At 47.5% G+C, this 13,774-nt stretch overlaps 1 protein-coding gene across 1 annotated transcript; it reads left to right on the top strand.

The window, feature by feature from the left end:
* Positions 1-2,943: 2,943 nt before the first annotated feature.
* LOC138367497 (clumping factor B-like) lies at positions 2,944-3,753 on the top strand. Its single transcript, XM_069329171.1, has one exon. It carries the CDS (start codon positions 2,944-2,946, stop codon positions 3,751-3,753), a length of 810 nt encoding a protein of 269 aa, XP_069185272.1.
* The last annotated feature ends 10,021 nt before the right edge of the window (positions 3,754-13,774 follow it).

The raw sequence follows: 13,774 nt of genomic DNA on the forward strand, positions 1-13,774 counted from the left end.
TTGATAGACCTTAATAACCCTACAGAGGTTGATAGGCCTTAATAACCCTCCAAAAGTTGATAGGCCTTAATAACCCTCCAGAGGTTGATAGACCTTAATAACCCTCCAGAGGTTGATAGACCTTAATAACCCTCCAGAGGTTGATAGGCCTTAATAACCCTCCAGAGGTTGATAGACCTTAATAACCCTCCAAAAGTTGATAGGCCTTAATAACCCTCCAGAGGTTGATAGACCTTAATAACCCTCCAGAGGTTGATAGGCCTTAATAACCCTCCAGAGGTTGATAGACCTTAATAACCCTCCAGAGGTTGATAGGCCTTAATAACTCTCCAGAGGTTGATAGGCCTTAATAACCCTCCAGAGGTTAATAGACCTTAATAACCCTCCAGAGGTTGATAGACCTTAATAACCCTCCAGAGGTTGATAGGCCTTAATAACCCTCCAGAGGTTGATAGACCTTAATAACCCTCCAGAGGTTGATAGACCTTAATAACCCTCCAGAGGTTGATAGACCTTAATAACTCTCCAGAGGTTGATAGGCCTTAATAACCCTCCAGAGGTTGATAGGCCTTAATAACCCTTCAGAGGTTGATAGCCCTTAATAACCCTCCAGAGGTTGATAGGCCTTAATAACCCTCCAGATGTTGATAGGCCTTAATAACCCTCCAGAGGTTGATAGGCCTTAATAACCCTCCAGAGGTTGATAGGCCTTAATAACCCTTCAGAGGTTGATAGGCCTTAATAACCCTCCAGAGGTTGATAGACCTTAATAACCCTACAGAGGTTGATAGGCCTTAATAACCCTCCAAAAGTTGATAGGCCTTAATAACCCTCCAGAGGTTGATAGACCTTAATAACCCTCCAGAGGTTGATAGACCTTAATAACCCTCCAGAGGTTGATAGGCCTTAATAACCCTCCAGAGGTTGATAGACCTTAATAACCCTCCAAAAGTTGATAGGCCTTAATAACCCTCCAGAGGTTGATAGACCTTAATAACCCTCCAGAGGTTGATAGGCCTTAATAACCCTCCAGAGGTTGATAGACCTTAATAACCCTCCAGAGGTTGATAGGCCTTAATAACTCTCCAGAGGTTGATAGGCCTTAATAACCCTCCAGAGGTTAATAGACCTTAATAACCCTCCAGAGATTGATAGACCTTAATAACCCTCCAGAGGTTGATAGGCCTTAATAACCCTCCAGAGGTTGATAGACCTTAATAACCCTCCAGAGGTTGATAGACCTTAATAACCCTCCAGAGGTTGATAGACCTTAATAACTCTCCAGAGGTTGATAGGCCTTAATAACCCTCCAGAGGTTGATAGGCCTTAATAACCCTTCAGAGGTTGATAGCCCTTAATAACCCTCCAGAGGTTGATAGGCCTTAATAACCCTCCAGAGGTTGATAGGCCTTAATAACCCTCCAGAGGTTGATAGGCCTTAATAACCCTCCAGAGGTTGATAGGCCTTAATAACCCTTCAGAGGTTGATAGGCCTTAATAACCCTCCAGAGGTTGATAGACCTTAATAACCCTACAGAGGTTGATAGACCTTAATAACCCTCCAAAGGTTGATAGACCTTAATAACCCTCCAAAAGTTGATAGACCTTAATAACCCTCCAAAGGTTGATAGGCCTTAATAACCCTCCAAAAGTTGATAGGCCTTAATAACCCTCCAGAGGTTGATAGACCTTAATAACCCTCCAAAAGTTGATAGACCTTAATAACCCTCCAAAGGTTGATAGACCTTAATAACCCTCCAAAAGTTGATAGACCTTAATAACCCTCCAAAGGTTGATAGGCCTTAATAACCCTCCAAAAGTTGATAGGCCTTAATAACCCTCCAGAGGTTGATAGACCTTAATAACCCTCCAGAGGTTGAAAGGCCTTAACCCCATTAAACAAAAAATGGTGCTCATATATGCCGCTTCATCCTTTCCTCACACTTAATGCACCACATTTGTGACGCTCTCAGTCACAGTGGCAATGTTCCGGATCCTTAGCGGAAGAAACAGCACCGTAAAATCGACGTTTCTGGCAAAGCCAAACCACTTTATATATATTTGACACGCCATTTCCTGGGATGTAAACCACAACAATCAACTAACTCCCAGGTACCTGACGTACTGCTAGGTGAACAGAAGCATCAGGTGTAAGGGAACGAGCCCAAGCATCTCATTCTGCCTGAAAGCACACGCAGGATTAATCGATTATGTGCAGGTTACCTTAAGTTATTTTGTGGTTGCCTTGAGATTACCTTGACCCCAATAGGATTATCTTGAGGTTATCTTGAGAGGATTTCGGGGCTTAGCGTCAGCGAGGCCCGGTCTTCGACCAGGCCTCCTTTTTGTTACACACCCCCAGAAAGCAGCCCGTGGCAGCTGTCTAATACTTAGGTACCTATTTAGTGCTAGGTGAACTGGGGCATCAGGGTGAAAGAAACTCTGCCCATTGTTACACACCCCCAGAAAGCAGCCCGTGGCAGCTGTCTAATACTTAGGTACCTATTTAGTGCTAGGTGAACTGGGGCATCAGGGTGAAAGAAACTCTGCCCATTTGTTTCCGCCTCCACTGGGAATCGAACCGGGAACCTTAGGACTACGAATCCCGAGCGCTGTCCACTCAGCCGTCAAGGTTATCTTGAAGCTACCTTGACACCCCCCCCCCCCCCATACCTTATCTTAAGGTTGCCATGGGTCAGCTTGAGGTTACCTTGAGGTTACTTTTGGGGGCTACTCTGAGGTTAACTTGATGCTACCTTGACGTTACCTTGAACTAGTTCCGAGGATCAATGTCTCCCGCGGCCTGGTCTCTGATCTGGCTTCCCAGTCGACGATCAAGTGAAACAGTTCCCGCCAGGTAATCAATACATCTCCCGCCCCCCCCTAGAAAAAAAAAATCTTAATTCTGACACGTATCCATCACCAAAAAAGAAAGTTTACATTATGAATGTTAGTAATAGAAGTAAACAGGAGATGGTAAGTATACATACTGACCCTTATACAAATACTGACCCTTATACAAACACTGACCCTTATACAAACACTGACCCTTATACAAACACTGACCCTTATACAAACACTGACCCTTATACAAACACTGACCCTTATACAAACACTGACCCTTATTCAAACACTGACCCTTATACAAATACTGACCCTTATACAAACACTGACCCTTATACAAACACTGACCCTTATACAAACACTGACCCTTATACAAACACTGACCCTTATACAAACACTGACCCTTATTCAAACACTGACCCTTATACAAATACTGACCCTTATACAAACACTGACCCTTATACAAACACTGACCCTTATACAAACACTGACCCTTATACAAACACTGACCCTTATACAAACACTGACCCTTATACAAACACTGACCCTTATACAAACACTGACCCTTATACAAATACTGACCCTTATACAAACACTGACCCTTACACAAACACTGACCCTTACACAAACACTGACCCTTATACAAACACTGACCCTTATACAAACACTGACCCTTATACAAATACTGACCCTTATACAAACACTGACCCTTACACAAACACTGACCCTTATACAAACACTGACCCTTATACAAATACTGACCCTTATACAAACACTGACCCTTATACAAATACTGACCCTTATACAAACACTGACCCTTATACAAATACTGACCCTTATACAAACACTGACCCTTATACAAATACTGACCCTTATATAAATGCCTTATACAAAAAGTTACAGTTCTGACTGGACTGAACGGGTATCAATCTCGCTTACGTTCTTAGACTTAAATTGGAAAACATTTAGCTTACAATTTGAGATGCGATATATGTTGTTAAACTCGGCCTAATATTACAACCTGTCCTCCTACAACCTGTCCCTCCTACAACCTGCCCTCCTACAACCTGCCCTCCTACAACCTGCCCTCCTACAACCTGTCCCTCCTACAACCTGTCCCTCCTACAACCTGTCCTCCTACAACCTGTCCTCCTACAACCTGTCCTCCTACAACCTGTCCTCCTACAAACTGTCCTCCTACAACCTGTCCTCCTACAACCTGTCCCTCCTACAACCTGTCCCTCCTACAACATGTCCCTCCTACAACCTGTCCTCCTACAACCTGCCCTCCTACAACCTGCCCTCCTACAACCTGTCCCTCCTACAACCTGTCCCTCCTACATCCTGCCCTCCTACAGCCTGCCCTCCTACAACCTGTCCCTCCTACAACCTGTCCTCCTACAACCTGTCCTCCTACAACCTGCCCTCCTACAACCTGTCCCTCCTACAACCTGTCCTCCTACAACCTGCCCTCCTACAACCTGCCCTCCTACAACCTGCCCTCCTACAACCTGTCCCTCCTACAACCTGTCCCTCCTACAACCTGTCCCTCCTACAACCTGTCCTCCTACAACCTGCCCTCCTACAACCTGTCCCTCCTACAACCTGTCCCTCCTACAACCTGTCCCTCCTACAACCTGTCCCTCCTACAACCTGTCCTCCTACAACCTGCCCTCCTACAACCTGTCCCTCCTACAACCTGTCCCTCCTACAACCTGCCCTCCTACAACCTTCCCTCCTACAACCTGTCCCTCCTACAACCTGTCCCTCCTACAACCTGTCCTCCTACAACCTGCCCTCCTACAACCTGTCCCTCCTACAACCTGCCCTCCTACAACCTGTCCTCCTACAACCTGTCCTCCTACAACCTGCCCTCCTACAACCTGTCCTCCTACAACCTGTCCCTCCTACAACCTGTCCTCCTACAACCTGCCCTCCTACAACCTGTCCCTCCTACAACCTGTCCCTCCTACAACCTGTCCTCCTACAACCTGTCCTCCTACAACCTGTCCTCCTACAACCTGTCCTCCTACAACCTGCCCTCCTACAACCTGTCCCTCCTACAACCTGTCCTCCTACAACCTGTCCTCCTACAACCTGTCCTCCTACAACCTGTCCTCCTACAACCTGTCCTCCTACAACCTGTCCTCCTACAACCTGTCCTCCTACAACCTGCCCTCCTACAACCTGTCCTCCTACAACCTGTCCTCCTACAAAGAACGTCACTTTCACTCGAATGCGTTACTAAGGCCAAAATAGTCATACTAGAAAATGGAAGCGGCTGACGAAAGTGACATCCTATCCCGTTTTCTGTTTTGGGTCCTCTGGTAGGTCAGGCGAGGACATTTTAAACTGACCGTTTTCTTGACGTTGGGGGAACCTTAGGAGATAGTAGTAGGCATCCATCAGTCTTAGGAGGCTATGGAGTTGCGCTCTGGTTGTCGGTCTGGAGTGGCCTCTCCAGGGCGCAAAGCCAGGGTAGGTTGATACGGAAGAGAAGCTGTTACCCAAGCAGCAGGTCCCTCCCTCTCCACGGCGCCGAAAGTCTCTAATGGAAAGGCAAACGCCAACCCCCTTAGGAAGACGGGTTGAATATTAATAGCAACAGCCGTGGGGCTAGACGTGTTACACTGACAATGTGACCTACAACAGTCGTAGGTCCAGTAATGTCCAGCAACAGCAATAGGTCCAGTAATGTCCAACAACAGCAGTAGGTCCAGTAATGTCCAGCAACAGCAGTAGGTCCAGTAATGTCCAGCAACAGCAGTAGGTCCAGTAATGTCCAGCAACAGCAGTAGGTCCAGTAATTTTTTTTTAAATTTTGCCCCGAGGGGCGAGTTTATTGGGCAGCGCCACTTATCCTGTGAGTGGACACACCGCCATAGTGACAGTATTGGGCAGCGCCACTCATCTTGTGAGTGGACACACCGCCATAGTGACAGTATTGGGCAGCGCCACTCATCTTGTGAGTGGACACACCGCCATAGCAGCATGTACAACACTCCCCAATAGGAAGAAAACCCGCTGGGTTGTTCATCCTGTCACTTGTACCCAGACACAGCTGGGACTTGCTTAATTGTCTCAAGTGAACAGTTCCTCAAACAAGAAGATTAACATTTATCAACCCTTAAAAGCTTACGTTATCTTGCGGGTGCAAAATGGGGGAATCTTTTAAGAACAGCATCAATATTTGACAAATAGTGTTTTCCTAACTCAAACAATGTGGGGTTTATTATTCTACACATATTTCTGATGTCTCTCAGGTGTTCACATTCACGTAGATAGTGGTCAAGGCGGTGTCCATCACTCTCACCACAGATTCTGCAACTTCGCTGATCAACTGTTGTTTCCATTCCATATCTCCATGGATATTTGTATCCAAGACGGATTCTCGCTATTACTGATTCCCTCCCTCGTCCTCCTCCTCTTCGGCCATAATGATTGGGATTGCCAGCTGCAACCATGTTGTACCATCGTATAGATTCACTGGTTTGTGCTTCTATCCTCCTTTCCTCAGTTACCTTGTCACGGTGATGTTGCCTGACAATACCTCTAATTTGTAGTAGAGTCTTGGGTATGAAGTATGCAATATGGTCTCCTTCAGCGCCTTCAGCAGCCAGCACATCTGCTCGTTCAGGTCCAGTAATGTGACCTACAACAGCAACAGTCAACTGTAGCAGTAATGATAATAGTAGTCAACAATATTAGTTATGCGTCGACTAGGTAACTTTAGAGATATTTACTGCAAATATTAGTTATCTAAGTTGATATTTATTATAAGATTAACAAACAATAACAGTTGTGTTGGTCACACAAGAGAGGGGGTAGGGGAGGGGTCGGAGTGGAGGGGGAGGGGAGGGGAGGTTGGAGAAAACAAATATCCTAAACATATTGTTTGACAAACAACTTAATTAGCCCCAACCTTCTATCCTTTGTGGCGCCATAACACCGGTAGGTAAGAGAGGTTTACTGCTCTCCCAGACGCTGTTGGGAGTTTACAGGGTCTTCCCCTTAAACCCCACCCCCCACACCCCCTCTCCCCTACCCTAGGTGCTCACCTAGTTGCGCTTGCGGGGGTTGAGCTTCGGCTCTTTGGTCCCGCCTCTCAACTGTCAATCAACTGGTGTACAGGTTCCTGAGCCTACTAGGCTCTATCATATCTATACTTAAAACTGTGTATGGAGTCAGCCTCCACCACATCACTTCCTAATGCATTCCATTTATTAACTATTCTGACATTAAAAAAATTCTTTCTGATGTCTTTATGGCTCATTTGGGCACTCAATTTCCACCTGTGTCCCCTAGTGCGTGCGCCCCCTTGTGTTAAATAAACTGTCTTTGTCTGCCCTCGGGTCTCGTAGCCTGGTGGATAGCGCGCAGGACTCGTAATTCTGTGGCGCGGGTTCGATTCCCGCACGAGGCAGAAACAAATGGGCAAAGTTTCTTTCACCCTATGCCCCTGTTACCTAGCAGTAAATAGGTACCTGGGTGTTAGTCAGCTGTCACGGGCTGCTTCCTGGGGGTGGAGGCCTGGTCGAGGACCGGGCCGCGGGGACACTAAAGCCCCGAAATCATCTCAAGATAACTCAAGATAACCCTATCAATTCTTCTGGGAATCTTGTATATGGTGATTATGTCCTCCCCCCCACCTAACACTCCTCTCATGCAGCGACGTGACGTTTAGTTCCTGTAGTCTCTCCACATAGCTCATGCCCCTCAGTTCGGGCAATAGTCTGGTGGCAAACCTCTGAACCTTCTCCGATTTAGTTTTATGCTTGATGAGATATGAACTCCATGTTGGAGCTGCATACTCCAGGATTGGTCTGACATACGTGGTATACATGGTTCTGAATGATTCCTTACACCAGTAATGAATCTAAAGGCCGTTCTTATGTTGGCCAACTTGGCATATGCCGCTGATGTTATTCTCTTGATTTGGGCTTCAGGAGACAGGTCTGGCGTGATATCAACCCCCAAGTATTTCTCTCTCTCTCTGATTCTAGAAGAATTTCATCTCCCAACTGATATCTTATATCTGGTCTTCTGCTCCTCCGAAGGTCTACAGGCCTTTGTAGCCGAGTGTACAGCAATCGAACTGAGGTCGTAGCCCTAAGGGCCCGGGTTCGATTCCCGTGTCAAGGCAGAAGCAAATGGATAGTTTTTTCACGTGATGCCCATGTTCGCCGTTCAGTAAAATAGGTAGGAAGTTAGGCAGCTGCTACGGACTACATCCTAGGAATGTGTGTGCTAGAGAGAGAAATATATGACGTAGACATGTTAGAGGACATATAGGTCGAGAGACAGTACATTAGACAACCGACGGTTAGAAATGCGGGGTCCGAGAGCTAACTGCTGGATCCTGCAGACACAAATAGTAAACACTACACACACACACACACACACACACACACACACACACACACACACACACACACACACACACACACACACACACACACACACACACACACACACACAGGGGAATTGACAAAGTGGAAATAGATGAATTGCTCACACGAAATATTAATAAAACGAGGGGGACACGTGGGTGGAAGCTGGAAACTCAGATGAGTCACAGAGATGTTAGGAAGTATTCTTTTAGCGTGAGAATAATGAAAAAATGGAATGTATTTAAGGAACAGGTTGTGGTAGCAAACTCTATTCGTAATTTTAAAACAAGATATGATAGGGAAATGGGACAGGAGTCATTTCTGTAAACAACCGATGGCTAGAAAGGCGGGATCCAAGAGTCAATGCTCGAACCTGCAAGCACAAATAGGTGAATACAAATAGGTGAATACAAATAGGTGAGTACACACACACACACACACACACACACACACACACACACACAAACAGGTTCCTTACACAGGTTCCTGAACACACACGTTCAGGAACCTGTGTAAGGAATCATTCAGAATCTTGTACACCACATATGTAAGACCAATCCTGGAGTATGCGGCCCCAGCATGGAGCCCGTACCTTGTCAAGCACAAGACGAAGCTGGAAAAAGTCCAAAGGTATGCTACTAGACTAGTCCCAGAACTAAGAGGCATGAGTTATGAGGAAAGGCTGCGGGAAATGCACCTCACGACACTGGAAGACAGAAGAGTAAGGGGGGACATGATCACAACCTACAAAATCCTCAGGGGAATCGACCGGGTAAACAAGGACGAACTTTTCAACACTGGTGGGACGCGAACAAGGGGACACAGGTGGAAGCTGAGTACCCAAATGAGCCACAGAGACGTTAGAAAGAACTTTTTCAGTGTCAGAGTAGTTAGCAAATGGAATGCATTAGGAAGTGATGTGGTGGAGGCTGACTCCATTCACAGTTTCAAATGTAGATATGATAGAGCCCAATAGGCTCAGGAATCTGTACACCAGTTGATTGACGGTTGAGAGGCGGGACCAAAGAGCCAGAGCTCAACCCCCGCAAGCACAATTAGGTGAGTACAATTAGGTGAGTACAAACACACACACACACATACACACACACAACGTGGTGAGCAATTCCCTTCATTGTCCAAACAGCCATAAACACCGTCATGTGGGGGGCTGAGACAGTCCCCACATGGCCGTTAAGTGCCTCACCATGTTGTCCTGGTTCATGAGGCGGCAATTTCCCCTCACGGAAGCTGATGCCCGCCCCCTTATAACCCCTAACCCCCCCCCCCCCCCCTCCCTCAACCACCGCCCACCCTGGTGTATCTAGGAAAACTTTGTTGATGTTATTTTGTTTTTCTCCTCTTACGGCGAGTTTATTGGGCAGCGGCACTCATCCTGTGAGTGGACACACCGCCATAGTGACAGTATTGGGCAGCGCCACTCATCCTGTGAGTGGACACACCGCCATAGTGACAGTATTGGGCAGCGCCACTCATCCTGTGAGTGGACACACCGCCATAGTGACAGTATTGGGCAGCGCCACTCATCCTGTGAGTGGACACACCGCCATAGTGACAGTATTGGGCAGCGGCACTCATCCTGTGAGTGGACACACCGCCATAGTGACAGTATTGGGCAGCGTCACTCATCCTGTGAGTGAACACACCGCCATAGTGACAGTATTGGGCAGCGCCACTCATCCTGTGAGTGAACACACCGCCATAGTGACAGTATTGGGCAGCGCCACTCATCCTGTGAGTGAACACACCGCCATAGTGACAGTATTGGGCAGCGTCACTCATCCTGTGAGTGAACACACCGCCATAGTGACAGTATTGGGCAGCGTCACTCATCCTGCGAGTGAACACACCGCCATAGTGGCAGTATTGGGCAGCGTCACTCATCCTGTGAGTGGACACACCGCCATAGTGACAGTATTGGCCAGCGTCACTCATCCTGTGAGTGGACACACCGCCATAGTGACAGTATTGGGCAGCGTCACTCATCCTGTGAGTGAACACACCGCCATAGTGACAGTATTGGGCAGCGTCACTCATCCTGTGAGTGGACACACCGTCATAGTGACAGTATTGGGCAGCGTCACTCATCCTGTGATTGAACACACCGCCATAGTGACAGTATTGGGCAGCGTCACTCATGCTGTGAGTGGACACACTGCCATAGTGACAGTATTGGGCAGCGGCACTCATCCTGTGAGTGAACGCACCGCCATAGTGACAGTATTGGGCAGCGTCACTCATCCTCTGAGTGAACACAGCGCCATAGTGACAGTATTGGGCAGCGTCACTCATCCTGTGAATGAACATACCCCCATAGTGACAGTATTGGGCAGCGTCCCTCATCCTGTGAGTGAACACACCGCCATAGTGACAGTATTGGGCAGCGCCACTCATCCTGTGAGTGAACACACCGCCATAGTGACAGTATTGGGCAGCGCCACTCATCCTGTGAGTGAACACACCGCCATAGTGACAGTATTGGGCAGCGGCACTCATCCTGTGAGTGAACACACCGCCAGTGACAGTATTGGGCAGCGCCACTCATCCTGTGAGTGAACACACCGCCATAGTGACAGTATTGGGCAGCGGCACTCATCCTGTGAGTGAACACACCGCCATAGTGACAGTATTGGGCAGCGTCACTCATCCTGTGAGTGAACACACCGCCATAGTGACAGTATTGGACAGCGGATGCAAAATGGGCGAAAATCTTTTAAGACCAGTATCTATATTTGTCAAATAGTGTTTTTCCTAACTGGAATAATGTGGAGTTTACAATGCTACACCTATTTCTAATGTCTCTTAGATGTCCACATTCTCTCAGGTAGTGGTCAAGGCGGTGTCCGTCACTCTCACCACATTGTTCAATAAACCCTTCAACTATATGTTTAACAGATCTCTAACCCTGTCCATGGAGGACAGAAGAAAATGTATATATGTTGGTTAGCATTGTAAATGTGTGGCCACGTCTGTGGTAGAAAATAATAATAATAATAATAATAATAAAATCTCACCACAGATTCTGCAACTGTTGAGTCCATCATTTTTATCATCAGGCTGAGAACTTTCCCATTCCATAACTCACGGTAAGCCTTATACCCACTAGTTCCCCTGGAACACGACCCGCCAGTCGTTCAACAACCAGGTACCCAATGACTGGCGGGGGAGAACTGAGGTGAAAAACAGTTAAGGATTGGCGTCGGCTCAGCTCCTTGGGTAAGTGTATCCAAGGCGATTTCTCGCTCTTACTAATTCTCTCCCTCGGCCACTTGATGATCCTACATTGATAACGTTGGCCGTACGTTGATAGCTTTGATCCAACGTTGATAACAATGACCTTACGTTGATAAATGTTGATCATATGTTGACACTATGTTGATGCTACGTTGATAACGTTAATTCTACGTTAATAATGTTGATAACGTCAAGGTAGCCGGTCGGCCGAGTGGACACCACGCTGGACTTGTGATCCTGTGGTCCTGGGTTCGATCCCAGGCGCCGGCAAGAAACAATGGGCAGAGTTTCTTTCACCCAATGCCCCTGTTACCTAGCAGTAAAATAGGTACCTGGGTGTTAGTCAGCTGTCACGGGCTGCTTCCTGGGGGTGGAGGCCTGGTCGAGGACCGGGCCGCGGGGACACTGAAAGCCCCGAAATCATCTCAAGATAACGTTGATAATGATCCCCGCTGGGAAACACTCTCACACATTATACACAGATTATCCCCGTCATAACCAAAGGGGTGTATCACCACTCTGGTGTGTGTACCATACACAAGGACTGTGGTGAGTGTGTACCACCACGCCGCCACCGCCACTAATTAGTCTACAGGTACTTCTCCTCTCGTGTCCGGACCAGAAGAGTTTAGGTTAGCCGGACAAAACTGATGTGACCACCGTAATTACTGCTGCAATTACCGGTCCGCTCTAGAATTTGTTGACGCGATTAGCAACACAACTTATAATTAATATCTCGTATATACATTTTTTTGATGGGTTGGAAGATCGATTTATATAAATGACCAAAATAACAGACTAATTAGCTGTCATTGTTTTTAGTCGTCGTCCTCGTGCCAAAGGTCACCAATTACCTCCCTCGCCCCCCCCCCCTGATAACCCTGTCATTTCATGTCACTCTGCCATCTCTAGTCACATGTCATGTTACTCTGTCACCTCATGCCACCCCGTCATCTTACTTTATCCTTCAGATGAGAGAAACAGAGAGAGAGAGAGAGAGAGAGAGAGAGAGAGAGAGAGAGAGAGAGAGAGAGAGAGAGAGAGAGAGAGAGAGAGAGAGAGAGAGAGAGAGAGAGAGAGAGAGAGAGAGAGAGAGAGAGATTAATTAATTTAAGAATAAATGAGAAAATCTAATTTGATATTTTTAAAGGTGGGGAAAAAAGAGTATAAGTGCAAGCGAGTTTTGTGTGGATCTCTGAAGCTTCGGTCAAGGCAGACGTGCTCGGGGCAAAGCTCTTAGATACCAATTAATGATAATTAAATAACTCTGTAGTCACGTCGTTCAAGCAGAGGTAACGCCAGGAAAGTCGGGGGTCACTGTGTTTGACAAGGTTATGTACAGATAAAGTCTGATATGTAGAGAACAAGTCACAACAAGGTGGCTGAAACACGTCTCCCAACCCGGCCACACATACCACATGAAAGCCTGCATGGGAGTGATGCAGTTCCTTTCCGTCCCGGACTCTTATCGTGTCGTGACTTGATAACGGCTTGATAAGGGGTCCAGGACGACTTAGTGAGGGGTCCAAGATGACTTGATGAGGGTCCAGGACGACTAGATGAGGGGTCCAGGATGACTTGATGAGGGTCCAGGATGACTTGATGAGGGTCCAGGATGACTTGATGAGGGTCCAGGACGACTTGATGAGGGGTCCAGGACGACTAGATGAGGGGTCCAAGATGACTTGATGAGGGTCTAGGACGACTTGATGAGGGGTCCAGGACGACTACATGAGGGGTCCAAGATGACTTGATGAGGGTCCAGGACGACTAGATGAGGGGTCCAGGATGACTTGATGAGGGTCCAGGATGACTTGATGAGGGTCCAAGATGACTTGATGAGGGTCCAGGACGACTTGATGAGGGGTCCAGGACGACTAGATGAGGGGTCCAGGATGACTTGATGAGGGTCCAGGACGACTTGATGAGGGGTCCAGGACGACTAGATGAGGGGTCCAGGATGACTTGATGAGGGTCCAGGACGACTAGATGAGGGGTCCAGGATGACTTGATGAGGGTCCAGGATGACTTGATGAGGGTCCAGGACGACTTGATGAGGGGTCCAGGACGACTAGATGAGGGGTCCAAGATGACTTGATGAGGGTCCAGGATGACTTGATGAGGGTCCAGGACGACTAGATGAGGGTCCAGGACGACTAGATGAGGGGTCCAGGACGACTAGATGAGGGGTCCAGGACGACTTGGTGAGGGTCCAGGATGACTTGATGAGGGTCCAGGACGACTAGATGAGGGTCCAGGACGACTAGATGAGGGGTCCAGGACGACTA

The sequence above is a fragment of the Procambarus clarkii genome, chromosome 22 (assembly GCF_040958095.1).
Source record: "Procambarus clarkii isolate CNS0578487 chromosome 22, FALCON_Pclarkii_2.0, whole genome shotgun sequence".
NCBI lineage: Eukaryota > Metazoa > Arthropoda > Malacostraca > Decapoda > Cambaridae > Procambarus > Procambarus clarkii.

Excerpts from the sequence above, each read along its gene's own strand:
- LOC138367497 (XM_069329171.1), top strand. The coding sequence starts at position 2,944 with ATGAATGTTAGTAATAGAAGTAAACAGGAGATGGTAAGTATACATACT.